Source organism: Aedes aegypti, chromosome 1 (assembly GCF_002204515.2).
Source record: "Aedes aegypti strain LVP_AGWG chromosome 1, AaegL5.0 Primary Assembly, whole genome shotgun sequence".
NCBI lineage: Eukaryota > Metazoa > Arthropoda > Insecta > Diptera > Culicidae > Aedes > Aedes aegypti.
The window spans coordinates 84,201,901-84,227,469 of record NC_035107.1 but is presented as its reverse complement, the minus strand read 5'-3'; the positions used below and the strand labels follow the sequence as shown (position 1 = coordinate 84,227,469).

General features: G+C 36.0%; 1 protein-coding gene across 4 annotated transcripts in view; it reads right to left on the bottom strand.

Moving 5' to 3' along the window:
* The window catches only part of LOC5571725 (salivary glue protein Sgs-3), a 150,931-nt gene that overhangs the window by 50,496 nt on the left and 74,866 nt on the right, over positions 1-25,569 (bottom strand). For 2 of the 4 annotated variants that reach the window (XM_021841439.1, XM_021841459.1), the window contains exons 1-2: positions 18,051-18,207; positions 17,661-17,907 (exon numbers count right to left, since the gene is read on the bottom strand). In XM_021841439.1, the coding sequence (XP_021697131.1) occupies positions 17,661-17,798 (138 nt within the window). In that variant the 5' untranslated portion in view covers positions 17,799-17,907; positions 18,051-18,207. Of the gene's footprint in view, positions 1-17,660; positions 17,908-18,050; positions 18,208-25,569 lie in introns of those variants that run through there. The other 2 variants (XM_021841453.1, XM_021841447.1) reach the window with 1 other exon arrangement.

Here is a 25,569-nt window from a genome sequence, read left to right as displayed (position 1 = left end):
TAGATTTGGGGTTGCTGAATCTGATGCCGTTCTCAGAAATGCTCCAGCACGTCACAATTTTTAGTTACAGGTCGATAAAGTTGTATTAAACACTGGTGTTATTGATGTTTACATAAAATTTAAAATATGATTTATCAAACTTTTTTGAAATCTTATCCACCAAGCATTCATAATAGGGTTTGAACTTCCATTTCAAATATAATTTGGTTGAAATTGACTGATAAATTTTAGATTCAATCGTTTTTTATTTTTTTCAACATGCTTGCAGTCTCCTTACAAAATTCTTCGTTTCTCTTATATAGCAAAATACAATACTTTTCTAAACCATCAAAAAATAACTTTTGAGCACCGACAATATCATGAACTCTTATGATAAGGGTTATTTAACACACAAGTTTGATTTCTGTGGCAAATAAAGCAAATAAATTGCCATACAAGCTGTCAAACTTGCATGCAAGTTGGCTGATATGGTCAAATTTTGCATTTCAACCGGGAATATCTCAAAAACTAGATGTGCTATGATATTTCTGAAAACGGCCAGGATTCAGCAATTCTTAATTAAGTAAATAGTGGTATTTTGATGCTTGAGACAAAAACGTGTTCCGCAGTGTAACAGAAAGATAGGAAAATCATTCTCATTTTCATTGAACACCCGAATATAAATACTGCCCATAATCGCATATCTTTAACATTCGACGAAAGCAGGCATTTGGGTAGGAAAAGAGAGTATCAAATATACAATTTCTGTCAGTTTGGAAAACAAAAAATAATGTTTCCAAAGAAAATATGAAGAACTCACAATTGTAATTAAAGGATGAAATTATGTACAGCTCATATTACATGTTGTGTGAATAGTCAGAAAAAAAAATGGAATAGAAATTTCAATATTATTACAAAATAAGGCTCAAGTACTGTCTCAATGTGACGGATATGTGGTTACATTTTGCAAGAAGACAAAACAACTTGGTATATTTTATTTTAAATTTTCGAGAAAATTCTCACAGAATTCAATAAGTTGATGGAGAGCATATTTGATGTGATGATGTGCTGTGGCCTTAATATCGAAATCGTCAAAAAATTGGAATGAGACAAAAATGCAATCAGGTGCGAAATAGAGATAAAAGATATTGAGAGATTGGGAGATTGAAGGATTGTGAAATTGAGAGATTGGGAGATTGGGAGATTGGGAGATTGAGAGATTGAGAGATTGAGATTGAATAGAGAAATGAAGAGATAGAGAGTAAGAGATTTAAAGAGATAGGAAGATAAAAAGAGATAAAGACATCGAGGGATTGCAAAAACGAGTGATATATAGTATGAGAAACGAGAGCTTGAACTTGAACTTGAAGAGATTAGGGAATTAGGAGGTTGAGAGACTGAGAGATTAGGAGTTTGAGAGATTGAGAGATTGAGAGGTTGAGAGATTGAGAGATTGAGAGATTGAGAGATTAAAAGATTAAGAGATTGAAAGATGTAAAGATTGAATAGAGAAATGGAGAGATAAAAAGTTAGTGATTTGAAAGGATTGGAAAGTACAAAGAGATAAAAAGGTTGAGGGATTTCGAAAACGAGTGATTTACAGTTTGAGAAATGAGAGCTTGAACTTGAGAGATTAGGAAATAAGGAGGTTGAGAGATTGAGAGATTGAGAGCTGTGAGTTAAGAATTTGAAAGAGATTGAGAGCTTGAGATATTGAGAGTTAGAAAGTTTGATAGATTGACACATTGAGAGATTGACAGATTGAAAGATTGTGAGATTCGGAGTTTGAGTGATTGAGAAATTAAGCGAGATTGAGAGATTGATAGATTGTGAGATGAGATATTGAAAGATTGAAAGGTTGAGAGAATAAGAGATAAAAATATTGAGAGATTGATGGATGGAGAAATTGAGAGATTGAGAGATTGATGGATTGCGGGATTAAAAGATTGAGATATTGATAGATACATACATTTAGAGATTGCAAGATTAAGAGATTTAGAAATTAAAAGATTGAGAGATTGCGAAATTCAAAGATTGAGCGATTAAGGGATAAAAAGATTGATAGAAATAAAGAGATAGAGAGTAAGAAATATACGGGGTGTCCGCAAAATATCCGAACAGCAAAATATGGGAAAGATGATCTCGCAATGTCAAAATCAATGTCCATGTGTCTTTAAGAATACATCTATATGTTAACAGAAAATACAACTTTGGAAAATTTCGAAATAATTGCTTGTTATTATTACTGAGATAGGAAACTTTAAAATTTTTGGAGACATTTTTCCTGAGGGCCGCTTGTCATACTGGAGATGTGTTATCCCTAAAATCTAAAGGAGATGAATTCAAATGTTCTTTTATTATTTGAAGTATCCAACAACTTAATGGCTTCAAGTTAAACTGGAAATAGAAAATTATACGGCTCAAATCCAGTGGATGGTATAGACATTTCTCTTCCGTCATAAAGCTCGAATAACATCTCCCTTTAAGACACCTCAATGAATTTGGCTTGGTTTCGCAAATATTCGTAATCGGAAATGTGTCAAACTTTTTTCTTAAGAATATAATAAGCCAATATTCAAAACCAAGCAAGAATATTGAATTTATTATGCTTGATTGTATAGAGCCATGTCTTCAAAGTTTGTACGGATAATTTGCGGACACCCTGAAAGGAAATAGGAAGATACAGAGAGATAAAGACGTTGAGAGATTGCGAAAACGAGAGATTTATATATTGAGAAACGAGACCTTGAACTTGAAAGATTAGGAGATAAGGAGGTTGTGATATTGAGAGATTGAGAGCTTGACAGATTGACAGATTGGAAGATTGAGAGATTAAAAAATTGAGAGATTGAGAGCTGTGAGTTGGGGATTAAGGATATAGAGAGACCGAGTGATTAAGAAATTGAGAGCTGTGAGTTAAGATTTTGAAAGAGATGGAGAGGTTGAGAGCTTGAGATGTTTAGAGTTAGAGAGTTTGAGAGTCTGAGAGATTGAGACATTGAGACATTGAAAGATTGTGAAATTAGAAGTTTGAGAGATCGAGAAATTAAGCGAGATAGAGAGATTGTTATATTGATACATTGGAAGGTTGACAGATTGAAAATTTGATGGATTAAAAGATTGAGAGATTGAGAAATTGAGATATTGAGAGATTGAGGGATTAAGAGATTGAGATATTCACGCTTAGCCTGCTCAACGCAGCCCATGTGTTAAAACTACACAGAATGAGGCAACCAATGCAGGACTCTCTGGCTGAGTGAAAATTCTGTGTAAGTCGCACTCATGCTATTTGTAACCGATGTGTTGGCCATTGGTTGTGCGCGGATCGATGAAAATGGAACTGTCAGTCATCTCCCGCGCGGCAGCAAACAGTTGGCCGTTGGTAAGATGGGGAGTTTTCAGTGATTTTTTCCAGCAAAAAGCCGGAAGATGGTCGCAAATGAGAAAGTTTTTTCCCCATTTGGTTCCGCTTCGACTATTCGAATGAAAAAATCTCCGAAAAACTTTAAAATCGGAATGTTTTATTAATGTTTTCAGAAGCAAAACAATTATGGAAGCGAATTCTGCATTCCAAGCGTTCCTCCTCTGTGCGCATTTCACTAATTCGGTTTGTTTACCACCGTTTGCACAAAACTGTGTACAGCCCCCTTTGCACAGAATCTGTGCTGCATGAAGAGAGGCTGATTTTGTGTATTCGGCACTCATTTTTGAGCGGATGAAGTTTAGCGTGTTGAAAGGTTGAGAGATTGAGAGATTGATAGATTGAGAGATTGAGAGATAGAGAGATTGAGAGATTGAGAGATTGAGAGATTGAGAGATTGAGAGATTGAGAGATTGAGAGATTTAGAGATTGAGAGATTGAGAGATTGAGAGATTGAGAGATTGAGAGATTGAGAGATTGAGAGATTGAGAGATTGAGAGATTGAGAGATTGAGAGATTGAGAGATTGAGAGATTGAGAGATTGAGAGATTGAGAGATTGAGAGATTGAGAGATTGAGAGATTGAGAGATTGGGAGATTGAGAGATTGAGAGATTGAGAGATTGAGAGATTGAGAGATTGAGAGATTGAGAGATTGAGAGATTGAGAGATTGAGAGATTGAGAGATTGAGAGATTGAGAGATTGAGAGATTGAGAGATTGAGAGATTGAGAGATTGAGAGATTGAGAGATTGAGAGATTGAGATTGAGATTGAGATTGAGAGATTGAGAGATTTTGAAATTGAGACATAGGGATAGACAGATTGAAAAATTACGAGACAGAGGGATGGAGAGATTGAGAGATAGTAAAAGAGAGATTGAGAGATAGAGAAAAAGGAAGATAGAGAGATGTAGATATTGAGAGCAGGAAAAATAGAAAAAGAGAGATTAAGATAGAAAATGGAAGATTGCGAGAAAGGGCATTGGAAAGATAGAGAGATAGGGATACGGTCGACTCTCCTTTACTCGATATTTCGTATCTCGATACCGAGTTAGAGAACCATAGTAAAAAACGGTTTTCATGACAACCGCGATGGCCCTTGGATCGGGGGTGGCCCGTTTCGCATAAGGACGTTTCGCATAAGGACGTTTGGCATAATGGACATTTCGCATATAGCAGTTTCATACAAGAACGGTAGCATTTCAAAGAAGGCATATAATTATCATTATGCCAAATGTCCATTATGCCAAGCGTCCTTATGCGAAACGTCCTTATGCGAAAAGTCTTTATGCGAAACGTCGCACCCCCCTTGGATCACAGTTGCACTTGTTTTGTGTACTGTAACTCGATACCTCCCTTTACTCTATGATCCTTTCAACATAGAGTTATGGAGAGTTGCTTGGATACAGAGATAGAAAATGATTAATAGAGATAGATAGATAGAGCAATGAACAGATAGAGAGATAAAGAGATAGATATCGAATTTGAGATAATGATAGATTAAAAGTTTAAGATATTTAGATATTGAGTGATTAATAAGCAGTTTCTTCACCACCGCTTAGGCCTTAAACCTAGTTTAATCGTACGGGTAAGCGTGGTTTACGGCTTAAGCAAAAACGAAGAAATTGGCCTTAAGAGATTGATAGATTGAGCTACAGAGGAATTGAAAGAGATCAAAATTCAGAGATTCAAAGATTGAGAAATGAGGGTATAGTGAGATTGAGGGATTGAGAGATTAGGAGATTGAAAAATGGAGAGATTGAGAGATTGTTAGATAAAACAAGGAGAGATTGAGATATTACGAATTAGCTAGATGGAGAGATTGAGAGATAGAGATAGTAAGATAGAGGGACTGAGAGAGACAGAGCGATGATGAGATAGAGAGCTAGGGAGACAAAAAATAGAGATATTGAGAAATAGAGAGATAGAAAAAAAGAGAGACAGAGAGAAAGAGAGATATATAGATAGAGAGACAGATATTAAAAGATAGACAAAGAGAAATTGAAATAAAGAGATGAAGATAGAAAATTGAGAGATTGCGATAGAGAGATATAGTGTTACAGTCAATTTTCCCATACTTGGTGTTTCGTATCTCGAATTAGAGAATTATAGTAAAAGTTGGTTTTCATGGTTATCTCGATGGTCCATTGGATTACCATTGCACTTGTTTTGTGTTCTGTAGTTCGATACCTCCCTAACTCGATGGTGCCTTCTGCATAGAGTTATGAAGAGTTGACAGTATCGAGATATAGATAGATATATAGATAGATAGAAAGTGATATAGAGAGATAGAGTGCTAAAGAGATAGAGAGACAGATAGATAGATAGAAAGACAAATAGAGAAATTGAGAGATAAAGAGATAGAGGGATAGAGAGATAGAAAGATTGAGAGATAGAGAGGTAGAGCGATAGAGAGATAGAGATGAGAGATGAGAGATTGAGCTACTGAGAAATAGAAAAGGATCGGAAAATTGAGAGAATCTAAGATTGAGAAATTGGGGCATAGTAAGATTGAGAGATTTATAGATTGATAGATTGATAGATTGATAGATTGATAGATTGATAGATTGATAGATTGATAGATTGATAGATTGATAGATTGATAGATTGATAGATTGATAGATTGATAGATTGATAGATTGATAGATTGATAGATTGATAGATTGATAGATTGATAGATTGATAGATTGATAGATTGATAGATTGAAAGATTGAGAGATAGATATATAGAACGATAGATATATTGAAAGATTGAGAGATAGATATATAGAAAGATAGAGATATTGAAAGATAGAGAGATGGAAAGCTAGAGAGATAGAGGGATATAAAGATAGAGATGTAAAGAGAGGTGTAGAGATTGAGAGATTGGGAGATGTTTGTAGTGAGAACGAAAAAAAAGGTCTTCTTAGTTGAATTGAAAAAAGTGTAAGGCTTCAGTAAGATTAGTTATAAAAATATTGTAAACAGAGACTGATTACATATGCTTACTTATGTTCAGCAAACATGCATTTTTAATTACGCAGGGTACATTTATTATTGTTGCATTTAATGTTCATTGTTTTAATCACAGTAGTTAGCCATTTTACAACATTTTTTTAACTCCTGTATTCTTTTTTAAGTTTCCTTCCCACCGAAATGACACAGAAACCAAGCTCCAATTATAAATCGTTTGTGGTCAATGCAGAAAAGCTGCAGCCAAGGAGAGTCGGTTTTTTGCACATTCGCTCCACAATCACCAACCATTTGGCCAACCAACACACATTCGCTGGCGTTGGCATTCATCACAGCTGACTGATCCGAAAACCCGCCCAAAGGCGTCACCCTGGCCACGATGTATAGGTATGAATGTTTGACTCCATCAGACTTAATCGATGCTCTGATGGTGGTTTGAAAGTGATTTTTCAAGGGTCATTCCATTTTTTTTTAGATTTGGAACAAAAATAACTTAATTCGATCATATCTATGAAATCTGTTGGAATGGCTTGTGATCAAACGCTGGTGATTTGCGGTAGTGACTCAAAGGTTATTGGCAACTTAAATGAGTTAAAGGCAGAAGTGGCAATAGCTTTAGTGCTTGTGCAGGCTGCTGTCAGGTTTGCGTGGTAACATGTGCTTTATGTCGCTTGCAAGAAATGGAAAAGGTTGGGAGGAGGTGCGACGATTTTTCCGCTTTTTAGATGTTAAGACGGTTGCTTGCAAGATTAGTTACTAACAGGTTTTGCTTAGCTTAGTACCTATACCACGTAGTAAAAAAGCGGTTTACGTGGTGCAAATGCAGTAAGAGTGTATTGGTGTGCACTTAAAACCCATGTCGGCAAAGGTCTTGTAAGTTGGTCTTTAGATCAAATGGTTCAATGCAATTCTGGTGGATAAACGAAGGATGCTTGGAAAAATGGTACGAGCTGTAATGATCAAAACGAAGTTAATCAGTTTTTTTTTCGGTGTAGAATAATTTCAATAAATTGGTCGATACATACACTTTGTGTGAAATACCTCTAAGGCAATCATCAAAATACTTTTCTGTCGATAGAAATGCCACATTATCATACAACAAAACAACTAAACATGGAAACCACGTAATCTCCAATTTCAGCAATCGAGATCTTAAGTATGTCAACGAAAAAACAAACGAGTCGTAGCATCTTCTATTACAGAAGATTGGATTGGCTGTGGTTTGATGAACCAACATGCCACATCTCGCTGCACTGATTGGAGTGCAAGGTTGTCCATGATGCGTTGTGACGAGATTTAGGTTAAACCATTCACTAAGACAAACTATGATTGATGCTTTTTGGTTGACACTTTGACGCCGTGAATGGAGAGTCGATAGACATTGTTGAATTTGAAGATCGTTCAACTAAGTCAGCACTGAATACCGCTAATTAAATTTAGATTAAATTTGTATGAAGAATGAGAGATTGAGAGATTGAGGGATGACAGAATAAAAAGTTGAAAGATAGGAATATTAAGAGATTTAGAGATTGAAAGTTTGAGAGGTTGAGATATTGAGAGATTGAGATATTAAAAGATTGCAAAATTGAAGGATTGAGAGATTGATATATTGAGAGATCGAAAGATCTAGAGATGTAGAGATTTAGAGGTTCAAGATTGAGAAGTTGAAAGATTGAGAGATCTTGAGAAAGGAAGATTGATAAATTGGGGAATCGAATAACTGAGAAATTGAGTAACTGTGAGATTGAGTGATAAAGATAAGATATTGAAAGAAGAAATATTCATAGATTTAAATACAGAAAGACTGAGAGATTGAGATATTAAGAGATTGAGAGAATAAATTATTGAGATATTGAGAACCGAGAGATTGTGATATTGAGAGATTGGCAGAATAAGAAATATTAGAAGTATATTAAGAGATTTAGAGATTGATAGATTGAGAGAATAAGAGATTGAATTATTGAGATATTGAGAGATTGAGAGATTAGGAGATTGAGAGATTGTGAGATTTAAAGATTGAGCGATAGATTGGAAGTTTCAGAGATTGAGAGAATGAGAGATTGAAAGATTAAGAGAGATTGGAATATTTAAAGATTGAAAAATTGAAAGATTGAGAGATTGAAAGATTGCGAGATTGACAAGTTAATAGATTGACAGATCCAGAGATTGTGAGATTGAAAGATTGACAGATTGAGAGATTGATAGATAGAGAGATCTTGAGAAAGGAAGATTGAGAAATTGGGGGATTGAGTATTTGAGAAATTGAGTAACTGAGAGATTAAGTGATGAAGATATTGAGAGTTTGAGAGATTGGAAGAATAAGAAATTGAAAGAAGGCATATTTATAGATCTAGATATAGAAAGATTGAGAGATAATTAAGAATAATTTAAGAAATTATACAATATGGTTTCCTGTGTTCCACATACATTACAGTTAATTAATCATAATTTAAACCTTTAGTCAGATGGAAATCTTTACCATTTTTATCGCTCATAAATATGATAATGCAGCATTTGCATACCCATCCGGAAGCACACTTCGAACGATTAAACGAATTGGATTATCATATGCCACAAAAACCCTATCAACTAGGAAATCAGCTACTATTTCCCCGAATCATTCAACGCAACTGATTGATCGCCAGTTAATACACTTCCTGTCGATTATCGCGCGCGATGCTACGATACGTACGATCGTCATTTCAGCAAGCAATTTCGCATAACTCTGCACTGGGCATTTCACATACTGTTTTTGCTTGCGTCGAGGTATGAGGCGATACCGCATAATTTACGACTTAGCTTGTGCTTGGCAACTCGCAGCGGGTTGATCTTGATCTCCCGCTCCGGTGTATCGCACATGCTTATCACTGCTGCGGTGTGGTGGTTCGAACTTGAGATGCTTATCCACTGCGCGCGAGCTAATTATGATTGAACTTGAAACGCACCCAGAGCACGTGTTTTCTCTCACAATCGAACGGAACAGAACAATAGTGATGCTTCATGGTTCGGCATTCTGTTTTCTCACCTACCCTTATGTACGGGGATCACGGTGTGTCTCAATTCGGTAAATCGTTATCAACGCAAAAAATGATCATCAATTCTTTGATAGATATGGCAACCTAGCATATTCTCCGTGAATTTGAAAATGTTCCATCGAGGGAAATGGAAGTAGCAGTGTTTTGAAGAATTAGAGCAAATTTCGAGAAATATTTTCATTTCTGAGAAAATTTGCGAAAAGTTCACAAATCACCATTCACAAACAAATCAACTAACCATCAGATTCAGGATCTTGAATCAATGAGATCTATTAACAAAATCTCAAATTTCGGGCATCGGATCGGTCAAGAATAAATAATTCAACATATTTTTGAATAGATTAGAAAAACAAAAAAAAAATTGTCGTGGAAATAACCGAATCCTTAGACTGTTGGATTTGACTACTTTTACAAAAAATCTTGTTTTAGTTTTATTTCGTCTTCAGTCAGAGTTCAGGATGGACAGAACAATAACATTAAGCAACGAGCAACACGAAACGCCCGATAGTCTAGTGATGTTTATTTTTTTTCGTTTGACAAAACACACTGACTATCAGAAGGGCGGCTCCAAAGGCACGTTCTCCACCAGTTGGGAGATTTGTGCCATAGGTAAGCACACTGACTAAAGCGGGAATCGAACCTATGCTTCATGGCATTCACAATACGCCGATAACCACACGGCCATGAAGCCTACAGGCTATAAATCTAACGTTAACCTGTTTCAAGGCTCTAGCAAATATCATCATTTGTCGAAACTGGAAGAGCATTTTTCTTTCGAATAGTCAACAAATCCGGTTTTAAATTATTGTGGCACTCCAATTACACTAAATCCTCCATTTACGTGACATAACGTTATATAACGTTGATGAGATTTGTGCTCATCTGAGGCTTCGCGACATTCGTGTAGCATATACTTTGGAATATTATAATTTCGGAACATCAGAGCATGTGTTATAAAATATGCACAAAAATAACTAATTCCTTTTAAGCTTCATAAGCTTCGGCATAATTACCCATTTGGCCTTCAGCAATTACGTGCCACGGCCAAATGACCTAAAACCATCTTCTTAAACTCTTGAACTCTTTGGAGTATAGATATTCAGTTTTATGAACGTAACCAATGCTCATCAAAAGTATTACCATTGCAATTCATACTCCGCAGGATCAAACAGCTGTTATCTATTATTTTTAGAGCTGAATCCAAGTACTCATTTGGATATAGGGTTTCAGATCTACACAAGTCTAAGTGAATTGTCTGACGTTAGTAAAAATGGTTTACATCAGAACAGGCTTCATAAAATATGTTCTGTCAAGATTATAATTCAACAATTATTTGTGGTTAACCAACAATCACTTTGAATAAAGGCCTTTGATTCTACATGCGTATCCAGAGATCTATCAGAAGTTAAGAATAAGGTTCATACGTTTACAGAATTAAACAAACATAATCAATCAAGTTTCAAGTCCAACAACTCCAAGCACTTCCTCGAATACAGGACCTTGAATCGAAAAACGTTACCTCTTAAACATCAGGCTTACTCTCATGTGGGCTCACATAATCATATAGAATTAAGCTTTGCTTCCTGATACACTTTAAGATTCTTTTTGAACTACTTTGATTAAAGGCTTTCAAATCTACAAGTATAACTGATGATTTTTTCTCTATTGGAAACAGGAAAAGTATTTATACTCATGCAGGCTGGAACAAACTTAAACTATCAAGTTTTGAGTCAAAAGATTGGTTTCAGTTATTCAAAAAGTTCTTCGAGTGTAACCCTGAATCGTAACCAGCAATCTATTAGAGGTTTTTGAATGAGGTTCGTACTCAAGCGAGCAAAATCAAACATAATCTGAAGTTGGTTTATTAGGTTCATACACAAACAGACTCAATAGATTATTTCATGTCAATTTTGGACTTTGCAGAAACTCAAAACTCTGTAGGTCTTAGCTCTACAACCCTGTATGGATATTATCCTTCTTACACGGTGCTCCCCAGACCTTTACTATCATCCTATTGAATCTTCATCAAATCAAAGCTCACCTGTCGTATTCTATGGCTAAGCTGCTTGTTTTGGCCAACTTTTGAAAGAAAATCCTAGGGCCCGTTTTGAAGTTACGCCCTTTTGATGGTATAAGTCTACAAATCCACAAATCAGTGACATTCAAACGGGTTTCCATTACCGCGACTAGTAGAAGCCTTTGAATCTTGGTTCAAAGTTGATCGTCAGACAACCAAAATGTACGCATAACGAAGTCACCTGGAGGCTTTGCATGTGCAAAATTTAACTTATAACTATTTAACTTATTTAACGTTTTTTTTAATTTGCCGGGAAGAAAACAATAGGATAGCACAGGTTGGATTGAGATTTCTGATAATTATTAACGGTGGTCTGGAAAGCACCGTGTGTTCCAAATGTTTTGAACGGTCGTCCGTTTTGCTTGTAGGTAGACTAGATGACCTGTATCCCAAGCAGTTCTTGCATGATCTAAAACAGTCGTTGCATAAAAACCTTCGTTGATTGTGATTAGGTGAGTCCTAATGGGTGTCAACTTTGTTCATAAATCTTTGAAAGTTCACTAGTTGTGACCATACTTAGAAAAGCTTGACAGATAAAGTTGCATGATCCAATATGAGTGTAAATGTTACTCGTAATCCTTCAGAAGATCATTCGATTGATCTAGATCTAAATTGGTCTGTATTCCTAGGAAATATTGGATTTCTTTATATAGCCATTGAACTCAACACTTGATAGAGCATAAATGTTTGAGCCTGTAAGTTTATAATCAGCCCTTTCGTCCTGCTTAGTCGTGCTTAGCCGACGACTAAGAAGCTTATCTCCGATTTTCTGTAATATTGTCACTCGAATTCATCAGTAACATCGGTAACGAGATAAATAGCATATCACCATCGTGTTGAAAATCAATCAAAATATTCAAGTAACTTGACCTTGCTTCATGTAGATCAGGTGCATACTTACGCCTTGTATGACATCAATTGAAAGTTCCAAGCTGTATTAACGCCTTGGATAGTTTGACCTCATTTCACGTAGATCAGATACATCTCAACGCCCTATGTAACATAAATCGAAATAGTCTGGTTGTATCATTGCTCTGAAGTAATTTGACTTTATATCACATAGATCTTTGCGAGATAAGGAGCGTCTTAACGCCCTGCATGATATCAATCTGAATTTCGGAGCGGAGTTGTGTCAACACCCTGGAGTAGAATGACGTTATCCTTTGTGGATCAGGTACATCTTAACGCCCAGTAAGATTTCAAATGAAACTTTCAAGCTTTATCAAACCCCTACATTATCAGGATTTTCCTAAACGTCCTGTAGAACTTCAATAGAAAACTCCAAGCTACATATCAACGCCCAGTATGAAATGATGAAAAACTGTTAAGCTGTATTAATGCCCTGGAGTAATTTAACCGTATCTCACGTAGATCAGGTACATCTCAACGCTCTGTAGGATATTAATTGAAATGGTAAAGCCCTGAAGTAACTAGGCCATGTTTCATGTGAGATATCAATTAAAAATTTAACGCCCTGGAGTAAAATGACCTCACTATATGCCTACACAGAGTATCTTAAAACCTGTAACTGTATATTCCAAGCTGTATCAACGTTCTAGAGTGATTCAATCCTACAAATTTGGTAACATAACTGAGGTTGCAACTCAGCAAGGTGAACGCTTTTTCGCTTATTCCACAAAGATCAGATACATCTTGACATCCTATAGGACATCAGTTAAAAGATCTAAGCTCTATCAACGCCCTGGAGTATTTTAACCTTGTCTGACGTAGTTGAGGTGCATCTTAAGGCTTTGTTCGTAATTTCCATGCTGCACTAGCAATCTGGATAAATTTTATCTTATCTCACGTTAAACGTAGGCATCCCAGACGAATATTTCAAGGAAGGACTGCTCAAGAGTTGAAGCATCCTTCAGTACTACTATTTGAATTTTTAATATATATATTTTTAGTTTAAAAGTGTAATTGATATATTTAATTTCAAAAATGCTTCATTCTAATCATTTTGCCATCAAAACACTTTCTCAGTAACTCACAAAAAAATCACTAAATGTAGTAATTTCACCTTATCTTGCCTAGATCAGGTGAATCTCAACGGCCTGTAGCACAAAAAGTTAAATTTGATAGCTGCTTCAGCGCTCTGGAGCAATATGATCTAATCTAATGTACATCTTTCAGAAATCAGGTGCATCTCTAAGCTAAAATTTGCAAGCTGTATCAGAGCCTTGGAGTAAATTGACCCTATCTCATGGAGTTTTTCTTTTTGAAGCCATGAGCATTTTGACGCCCTGGTACAGCTCAGCCAACTAAACTGTTTGCGGAAAAGTTCACTTTCACCTGAGGTACATCTTCACGCATCTTTCCTTTCATATATCCCTCAAAATATAAAGCAAACTATGTCATTTTATGGATAAAAGGATGTAGCTTTCATTTGAAGTTAAAAAAGTTTTAGCGATCATTTTCATCGTGGTCATAATCATTGCGAGTAAACTATTCTGGTTACCATCTTGAATTTTGAAACCATATTGCTTTTAAGCAATAGAATGAGTACTTGTTTTTAATTATGAATTGTGGTTTACGGCTAACCAGCCGAGTGGAAGTTTAACAACTACCGAAAAGCTAAACATTACATATAATTTGCAATTGGATTAGATGGACAAATTGATGTGAAGATTTGCGAAAAAGTTACACGTCTTCACAGTGAGAATCGAAATTACGACTCCCCGATCTGTAGTGAGGGCGCGTTACCACTACGCTATGAGAGGACTCATGAACGCAGAAGTTAACCTGAATTCGATTTCAGCTCAATAATCACGTGGTCCTTTTTCGCAAAGTGCACCTCTTTCGGAAGAATTAGATGCCCATCCAAACACAACGCTTTCTATTAATATCCAATGCCTAGCCCGAGAGCGCATTATTTTTTAGGTAATGAAATAGCACATAACACTAGCCAGCAACTGTACTGGCTGAGCGCCCCAACTAGAGATCGGGGAGTCGTAAGTTCGATTCTCACTGAGAAGACGTGTAACTTTTCGCAAATCTTCACATCAATTTGTCCATCTAATCCAATTGCAAGTTATATGTAATGTTTAGCTTTTCGGTAGTTGTTAATAGAATGAGTTTTTTTTACTATGGAAGTTAGATTGTCCGGGAAAACCATTAAAAGAGAGATTTATCCTTGATTTCTGCATTCTACATTTTAATTGACTTGAGCATGATTGACAGCCCGCAATTGCTACTCCGTTTTTGTAAAAAGAGCGGTACTCACACAGGTAATCAACAGATGCTACTCAGGATCACTAGCCCCTTCAGTGTGTAAGTACTGACGCTCTCATTTGTAAAACAAACAATAACGGTGCCGGCTGCGCCCGAATGCAGGTCAATTTGGGGATGGGAGGGAAATGTTGACGTGTTACTTGCTTTATGGAAGCCGAGAAGTCCTCTGCACTTCCACAAAAAAAAACACTGGGAGTTTGGATATGGGAAAGGGTTTATTTTGGTAAACGATAAAGATATAATTTGAAATGAATACGTGACCATATTTACGGATGATCGATACCAAAAGGGCGGTTACTTTATGAACTGAATACAATTATTCAGGATTTCGTCACTCGCTCGCATAAGAGCATATAACCGATTCAACGGATCAAACACTACCGTTTTGATTCATATTACGGACAGCTTCAAATTCCGGACACTCTACTTTGTATGGGAAGCATTTCACACAAAATGTTTCAATTTTTACCGTTCAAAAGATCTCACTTTCGAGGTTCGTTTTAATATACATTTTCCATAGATATCTATGAAAAATTATAATGCCCAACTACCTTAAGCGTCTTTCTAATAATTTGGATTTTCTATTCATGATATGTTTTAACTGCTCGGAATTCGAAACAAATTGTCCGGAATATGAGGCAAAAGTGAGGGAGCGTCCGGAATAAGAATCATGAAAAGTTCACACATTTTTATATATTTAAAATTATTCAAATTGCGGAATCGAAATGTTTACTCAACATTCGAAAGCTAAGCGTTTTGAAGGTTTGCTAATGCAGAGAAACCATACGGAATGGTTTATTCTACATGCTTTTCGATGAGTTATTCTTCACTGAGGCCTTAAGTGTCCGTAATATGAATCAAAACGGTACTCCATTTCACATTTTAATTGACTTGGAACACAATCTCGTGCAAATGCATAAGGAGAACTATATTTGGAATTATTATTTGTAACGTTCTTCAAAAAATTTTGTCTGGCTTGCAGTCTTACGAATTAATGGCTCATGAATTTATTTTCTATTATTTGTGTTTTATGGCTGTAGCGTTCATGCGACTCAAAGTAAAAGGAAGTCTATAGAAGCAAATGATGGAAACGAATAGGTGCATAGGCGTCGCAAGGGAGCGACAAGATTGAAATTTAATTAGGTGGTGACAAAAAAAAACTCCCTTTTCCTTTGAGTCGCATGACCGCTACAGCGATAAAACACAAATAATACAAAACAATCACGGTCGAAACCTTCTCCTATGTATATGAATTTATTTTCTTGGCTCCAACGTTTCGATCCCAATTTGGATCTTCTTCAACAAGGATAAATAAATATTCTTTATCCCTGAAGAAGATCTAAATTGGGATCGAAACGCATGAGCCAAGAAAATAAATTCGTGAGCCTTTTATAAGACTGTCTGTAAGCCAAAAACGATTTTTTAAAGCAAAACCCCAGTCAAATATAATCAAATGTAACGTTTTTCACATGCTTAATTAAACCATGGGAGTAGTAGCGCCCTTTAGACTAAATAAACGCCCTCCTTAAAAAGGGTTGGCTAAGAAGCTCAAATTTTACGATGACAGAGCTGACGTATAATCATTGTCCACAATTTGTGAAAAGTCACTCATTACGCTTGTAGATCTCATGACTTGGAGGACGGGCCTGGGTCTCCCGGCCTCTCACGTCGAGAACCTGAGATCGAATCCCATCCCCAGAATAGTCACCTATGACGTAAAGGTTATAGTGACGGCTTCCTTCGGAAGGGAAGTAAAGCCGATGGTCTCAAGATGAACTGACCGAGGGCAAAAATTTCGTTAATAAAAAGAAAAAAAAAAGTCTCATGACCTATATTCTTATATAGTTATTTGATAACTTTGAACGGTCGTTGTAATAAAATCTTGTTACTACATGAATAAGTGAGTTTGTATGGGCATCATCCTTGTTCATAATCCTACAAATGATTACTGGTTACGCTTGCAGATCTCAAGGCATATATTCAAGAGAGTTGCTGCAGCGCATTAAATGGTCGATGAACTCAAAACTTGATAGAATAAATTTTCATGAGTGTGCATGAATATGAATGTTGTTCATAAATTTCCCAAAGATCGCTGATTTTGCTTGCGGATCTGAAGGTTCGAACGCACGGAGTTCGTTGCTGACCTTGAACACCGTATCAAATCAGCATGTAATTTACATAGTTTTTCACACATAATTTCTACATCAATCTACAAAATTTCATCCAAACTGAACTGAGGATGAGAATTCAATAAATTCTATTTACATACCCCTGACTGAATATTCTTTTTCATGTTTTAAATAGCTGTGATTTTGTTTTATTTGATTAAATATGTAACATTTTCAGAAAAATTTTTGTTACTTTGGATTGCCTCATTTTTTTTCAGATTCACAGAATAAAACTTGAATATCACATATTTCGAATAAAGATTTGAACTTGATAGTTACTTTAATTGTTTGTTAGTGGTAAATTATGTACGGGAATTTCCTTAAAAATGAAAATAAATTACGGAAATGTCCCTAAATCTTCAAATCACTTTTGCTTTCATTTCCCTCGGTAAAACATTTTCAATTTCATGGAGAGTGTGCTAGTTTGCCATATCTTTTTCATACGGTCGGTGCAGAATTGATAGCCATTTTTTTTAGTTTATAACTGTTTCAGAAACACCGTGCAGCAATTTGTTTCGCGCGCAGCAATTAACACCTGCTCTTATGCAAACCGATCGCGCACAATGTCACTCACTCCACTCACTCTCCCGGTGCGACCTTGACTCCGAGGTGATAACTGATGCGTCCTTTCACTTGTTCATCCACACTTGAAATTTGGCGCGAGCTTTTGAGTGGTATTCCACTAATCCTCCCGAAAAGGTCAATTGACTTATCGACAGTTGCTCAACAGATTGGATTCGATCATTCAAAATCACAAGATTTAGGTCATAACAGAAAAAAAAAGATCATCACTAACCTCAGCTCCAACAAGCTCCACATCGCTGAGTTCGGTATCGGCGCGCTTCACCCGGACATTGCTGGACGGGGCGGCCAAAGCACAGGCCCCAAGGCACAGGACCACCAACACACTCGTACTCCAACTGAACGGCTTCATGATGATGAAATACAGAAGTTTCGGAAAATCGTCGAATCACTGCTGAAAAACTGGTTCCTCTGGTGGCAGATTTTCCCTGGGGGTTCTCCTCTGAGCTGGACACTTCAAACTGCGGGAAAAGGGAAAGAAAGCGTTCCGGACAAAAAGGAAGTTAGTTTCGGGGCGGGCTAAACAGAGCGTGACAGCTGTATGAAGTAAAGGAAATGCATGGCTGCACTTTAGGAAGAAAGGAAAAAAAAAGTCGACACCAACAGTATTTCAAGTAGGTCCAATATGTGATGTGAGCCCGCGCGAGGTGTGCCTCAAACCAATCCAAACGGCGTAATGATCGGTTGGCCCCAGCCGGAGTTGCCTTTTGCCGCGGCGTTGAACACCTTCAGCAGAAACAGCAGCACGCTAAGGCAATCACTGATCGCGATCAATTTGGTTATTTTTTGCCGCATTCGCCACTTTTTTCGTGTTTGTATAAACCACATTCAGCTGCTGCAGTTGCGGTGCAGCGCGCGCAGTCCGGGCCTTCGGAAAGCTCCCTGCTGGGGCCAAGCTTTTCCGAACGGTTTGCTTCAAACGAAGGCGAAAGTGATCGGGTGCGCAACAACTCCCACCACCCACCTAGATCGAAGATCGTGACGATCACGGCGCGATCGTTAGCTTAAAATTCGGCAAAAAGCTCCCGCTCTCTGGCGGTTACGATCGCCATTGTTTTCTCTCATCGGCGTTAGCGAGAGAGAGAATCACGCACGAAAGCTCGATCGGGAGTGGTGAGAACCCCAACCACCCCTCGTTTCCACCGAAGTGGTGAATAGGTCGTCTTGTTTGCGCATTATACCTAAGCATCTACATATATTTTAAATTCCTTTATTATTATCAGAAACATTTCATTCATGAAGTTCTTAGGCAACACTGGTAAAGACCTGATTAATAAAATATTTTATTCCATTTTCCACAGAAAATTATGATTTTATCTGCTTAAAGTAAATAAAATCGTTTTATAACTTTTCTCCAGTGGACATTTGGTGGTATTTTGAATTCTAGCAAATAATTTAATTTGAAAAAAAAAATCACTCTGAACTCATTTTTGAATTGTTTTTTTTTTATTTCAGGAACGGTGCACCTACATATCTTTTGTTAATGAAGAATATTCAAAGAGGTTAAAATTATAAAGGGGGTTTACTTGGTCAAATCGGGTTAAAATCGATGAACTTCCTCTAAATCGCAAAGAATTTAAAAACGATCATCGTAAATGCAGTCGGTTCTACTCAACATGATGTAAAAGTAATGATAAAGTTGATTTGAATAATCAGAGTCGGGTTCTGTATGCACTGGATTGTAATAAAAAAAAAATGTTTAAGCCCATTTACCCGAGTGAAAAGCTCGCAGCATCGTAAATAAGGTAAGCGGGGTTGCATTCGCGCTGGGGAGAATTGCCCGAAGGTCGGAAAAAGTTTCACAAGCAGACATTCAAAGGTCACTTTTTGATTAAATCGGAAACCTAAGTGCTTTCCAGTATGCCCCAATGCTCAAGATATGCATCAAACTTAATCCTTTTTTTCTTGGCATTACGTCGTTACTTGGACAGAGCCTGTAGTTCAGCTAAGTGTTTCAATGAACACTTGGACAAGCGCTCACTGTGCCGAAATTATCATTTTTGCATTAGTAGAATAAAGTGGGGCAAAATTTCGAGTGGGGCAAGAGTTTCTTTTAAAGGTTTCTAGCTCAATTCAAAATAGAACTTAGAAATGTCATGGTGGTTCGAATGCTATGCAAGTAAGAGACTTTCACTTCAAATATCATAAAAATCGATTGAAATTTGGAAAAGTTATGACTGTTTGTTGTTTTTTGACAAGAATATTGTAATATTTGGTTAAATTTTCGATGCATGGAACCAAACGAAAATAAAATATTTTTCAATATTTTATGTAAGGGCGTTTCTAGGCCTATCATAAGGATGCTTTGACGTGTATTAGTTTTTGCATAAATGCTTGGAAACAATTTTTGGCCCATAGCGGGGCAAAAGTTCAAATTTGCGGGGCAAAAGTTCGGCCTATGTATATACTCACGGAAAAATTTTCAAATGGCCTGAAATCCACATATTATCTTCAAATTTAGCAAAATTTGCCTGATCGTGCGAAAAAAATTACAAATATTTTACATTTCCACTTAGTTTTGCGAAAAACTGCTATTTTTGGGTGTATTACAATAAACCCTGTTTTGGGCATTTTTTGATGAAAACTTAGTGTGTATTTTTCAATACAATCAATCAATTACAATCAATTTTGAAACTGTTATAATTAAAAAGGGGTAATATTTTGACACAAGTTTGTTCAGCAAAATTATAGCCAATATGTTGAAGGTTCGCTGTATGATATTTGTTTCGTTTCATCTGCTATTGTTTTCCTGGAAACATTGATTATACCACTAGGGTCGAACTTTTGCCCCACCTTACTCTATATTGTGTGTAAACTACGTTGATACCCTATGCCCTAGTAAATTTGCATTGCATTTTCTGGGAATCGAATTCAGACATTTTCATCATGATTTTGCCTTATAAACGCAGAAGCTATAGAATATCTAAGGTACAATCTGATTTTATAATCCTTCTTAGTAAACGTTCTACATGCTTAGAAAAAGATTAATCATATTTGACCAATACACGAGCAAATTTTTTTGAGATGTATTGTTTTGACAAGCGTTGGAGCAAGTATACACAGCTAAAAATATGTTGTGAATTTAAGTTTATTTTTATGCACATATTTGGAGCATCAAAATAAACCTAAATTTCAACGACCAATCCATTATTTTTCAATCAAATTCACTTTAAATTTACACGATCATGTAACTTTCAAGCATTTTTAGTTGAAAACTGAATGTATACTCATGTAAGTTTACATGATACTGTTATAACGCACGAAATTGATTTATTTTTACAGTAGACTGCAGTTTTCATCACATTGAAATTCAAATATTTTTTTCTGTGTAGGTCTTTAAACAATGAAAACAATAACATTGCACTATGGGCCAGGGACTCAATCTGGCGGGACAAAATTAATAACTCGGTAACGAAGCGTTTCCGGTATTTGGTGTCTTCGGCAAAGTTTTTTGTAACAACGTGGACCATCTACTGACATAAACGGATAGTTCGTATATCGTCCGCATAGGTGACGCCACAATCTGACTTTTTACTTTGACGTTCTAGAGACTTGACATATTCGACAAAGTTGTTCATTTTGATAAAATAAACAACTCTCTCGAAGACGTCAAAATTCCACAGCCTACTGTTTTCGAGTTATTGGCGAAATTAGAGAAAATTAGTAAAAAAACAATTTTTTTCACCGAATTTGACATTTTTGCTAAGAACCATGTCATATAATATTTTTTGCTAATAAATATACAACGAACGCAAGCTCTGGTGGAAAAATTTTAATAATACGACGCATAAAACCTAAGAAATTATGAAAGAACTTGAAAAATTCAAAATTTAAGCAAATCCGGTGATTAGACACATATTTAAGGTTAAACAACCTAACAGTTCTCAAAATCGAAGGAATCTCCAAATTGATACCTTTGATCTGTGCTCTGTTTCGAAACATCCAAGAATTAACGCTCTTTCCGTTTTAAAACAAACCTACAAGCTCCGGACAAGAGATCGTGCGCTCTGAAATTTTAGTATTTAGAGATATCGACATGAATATGCTTTAAAATTTGATTTTCCGTGTTAAAAGTAACACATTCACAAAATTAATTGCTCACCTCGAACCATGATGACAACATTTAACTGACACATGATCAAGTCTTTCATGGCATACTATATCATTTGAATTATTGAAGAAACACAATTATGTACCCAGTTTTAATCTACACTTTCATCTACATTACTCGATATCAACTCAAGGAACTGCTCTTAAACTGAATTTCATGGCTACTATGATGGATTTTTTAAACAGTTTTCTGAAAGTTTTTGTTCCACGACTCATTATTTCTTGAAGTCAATCGTCCCTTCAGATTCCTCATGGAAATTAACTGTATTGGAGAAATATAATCATTGTTAAATAAAAATGATAGATTTCAAAAACACCAAAATATACCTCTCTGGAATTTTGACATCCGTTTCATCAAGTATTGCTCTATGTTGCCTGAAAATTTGAGTTTGCGATTTTTTGCGCTTTTGGAGATATTAAGGTTCAAAAAATGCTCTATTTTTCAGTTTTTCATAATTTCTCAATTTCTATGCGTCGTATTATTAAAATTTTTCCACCAGAGCTTGCGTTTGTTATATGTTTATCAGCAAAAAATATTATTTGACATGGTTCTAAGGAAAAATGTCAAATTCGGTGAAAAAAAATCGTTTTATCACTAATTTTCTCTAATTTCGCCAATAACTCGAAAACAGTAGGCTGTGGAATTTTGACGTCTTCGAGAGAGTTGTTTATTTTATCAAAATGAACAACTTTGCAGAACATGCCAAGTCTCTAGAACGTCACAGTAAAAAGTCAGATTGTGGCGTCACCTATGCGGACGATTTACGAACTATCCGTCTATGTCAGTAGATGGGCTTTAGGACATTTCGTCGAATGACATTTGGTCGAATGACGTTTGGTCGAATGACATTTGGTTGAAAGTACATTTGGTCGAAAGGACATTTAGTCGAATGGACATTTGGTCGAATGTCTTTAGAACACTTATTTTCGTCGAATAATGTTTAGTTGAACGGAAGTTTGGATGAAAGCTTATTTTGAAATGGTTTATTGGAAGATCATTTGGTAAAATTGATATTTGTTTTGCAAAGTTGATAAGATAACGTATTTTTTTTTTTTTTAATAATCTGAATCATTAACTTTTGTTGAATAAAAAATGGGACATTTGATGTAGTGTTATTTTTAAATTTGATACACCTTTGTATTTGTAATTTGAAGTTATGCCAAAATCAAAAATTTCAATGATTATCCAAATGAACTATTTAACAGTTTTTTTGTCATTAACTGAAATACTGAGCTCTAGTGAATTTATTATTCTTCTAAAATATCATCATTCTTTTAAAAACTGCTCAACAAGTTATTTTATTACTCAATGATGTGAACATAATATTTTCTTCATTTATTATACTTTTGAAATATCATCGTTCTTTGTAATGAAGATCAGCTCATCTGATGGAAGCATTCGGAGAGAGAGCTCGGGATCTTTATTTGCATTCCGGGTCTTGTAGCTCAATGGACGTGGGTAAGATTTTTGAATGCGGAAATCAGAATTAAAACGGCAGGAAACACTTGCTTTGAAGAAAACCTTTATAGCGAAGTGAATGTTAGGTGTCTGTAACTCTACCTATGGTCAATTAGCTTATTGTGACTTCCAGCTTAATAACATTCCTCAAGCAAATATATGGTTTTGCTGACAAAAGTGATGACCTCGAGTGAAAAACAGAGTTTACAGTAGAAGATTTGGATTATTGAAAATGAAAAAAAGTGCTAAATCTTTGTACCGGGTAAGGAAAGATCGGTTGACTGAGGTGACAAAAGTTGGCTTGTTTCCATTTAAGATCAGCTTATCTTGAATCTCAGAACATACCTGGACAAGAAAGCAGCATGAAACATCAAACACGCAAGAGGTAGATTAATACGTTGGAAGAGCGTCCATCAAACTGAATATCAAAATTTTGCTAATCGCATATAGATCGTTGGTAAAATGCCTGATACTTTTTCAATTTCTTGTTTAAGCGAAAAAATGCTATTCTCGACGGTAGTCAGACTGAACGTAAAATTTTGTTTCCATAGTATTTAGATTCGAGCACAATTTTTTCCATGAAATGTCAGTTCGTCCAAATATCATATGCTTTCTGTTGCAACTAAACCTTTTCGACCAAATGTCCATTCGACGAAATGTCCGTTCGACCAAATGTACTTTCGACCAAACGTCATTCGACTAAATGTCATTCGACCAAATGTCTTTCGACCAAATGTCATAGATTCCAGTAGATGGTCCTCGTTGTAACAAAAAACTTTGCCGAAGACTCCAAATACCGGAAACGCTTCGTTACCGAGTTATTAATTTTGTCCCGCCAGATTGCGTCCTTGTCCCATAGTGCTTTGGGATTGACAGATTTCCGGTGGATTTTATGATCAAATCATGTTAAGAAATTCTTCATGAAGGTTTTTCTAGATATATACCGAAAAAATAATTTAAGAAACGCTGGTTATATTTTTTCAGATATCACTAAATTAATAAAACACTCTTGGGATCAAGGAACTTCTGTTAAATCCCTGAAAGCTTTGAAGAATATCTCGCTTTTTGTGCAATTTCCGGAGTAATTACATGAGGACTTGCTGAACTAGTTTTTGAAGGAATATTTGAATGGAATTTGTAAGATATTCCTAGAGATAGAAACTTCAGTTGATCGAATTCCATTACCCCGAATGTACCATTACCCCGAATTCCATCACCCCGAATTCACAATTAGCTTGACATGATGATATTGGTGACATTTCCCCATGATTTTTTAATTCGGGGTAATGTCATTCGGGGTAATGACGTTCGGGTTAATGGAATTCGGGGTAATGACGTTCGGGTTAATGGAATTCGGGGTATTGGTACTCGGGGTAATGGGGTACAATCACTTTAGTTGGATACCTGCAGGAATCGACATAGAAAATCCTGTAAGAATATACAGAGGAATTCCTGAAGGAACCTGTGAAGCAATTCCTGAAATTATATACGCGAGAGATAATTGGAAAAAAACGTCGAAAGATAAAATGACGAAAGAACAAAAGGTTAAGAGGCAAATGGTCGAAATGACAAAATGTCAAAAATTATTTAAGATATGCATTTGAAGACATATGCAATAATTTCTAGAGACCTCATAAGGAATGGAATAATACATGTAATCTCTGAAAATATTTTTCATAAATTTCTGAGAAGAAATCTGAATTTTTTAAAAGTTTCGTGGAGGTTTTGTTTTTGAACAATCATTGTCAAAACAATAACCTAAAAAAAATAACAATGGAGGTTATCTGATTATTGCCATTCTTAACCCCGATCAAAACTGGTTAAATATATAGCATTGCTTACGGTGTTGATGACTTGAGCTTGAGCATGATTGGCCGCCCGTGGTTGCTACTCCAGTATCGCCAGATCAGCTGCACTTACACAAGGAACCAACCACATGACTGTTTAGGGTGATCATCTATTTTTTAGGCAATAATGGCGCCTGCCACCTCACAATGCTGACCAATGAGGGGAAAGGTGGAGGAATTGATGATGCATTGAACTGGCTCCCACGTAGACCGTATATACCACTGCATCTACGCCAGTTTATGCGGGAGTGTATGGATTGGGGGAAAGGCATGGCAGAGAGGTTTGCTCTTTGGTTAGCAGACTGCCTTCCCGAGCAAAGTCCAACATCAGAAAAAAAAAAGCAAGTCGAAAACATATTCTGTTTTCAGGATCAAGTTGATATCATAAATAGATATCAATTTGTCAATGAAATATTCGATATCATATTTTGTTTCTGTTCTGCTTTCATTTTCAGTTTTAGATAATGTTTTCATTTTATATAGTTATAAATTTATTCGTGTTACATGTATACACACTATGAAAATATACAAATTAAGCATTTATTTTGTCGTAGACTCGTTTCAATATCAATCGAAAATATGTACATCTCAATGGGTTCTCAATTTGCCCTCCAGGATAGCAGAAACGGTTTACAATTTGCTGTATCTGATAGCAAAAATAGTTTTCAATTTGATTTCATGGGAACATTTTTCTGCTCTCAGTTTTG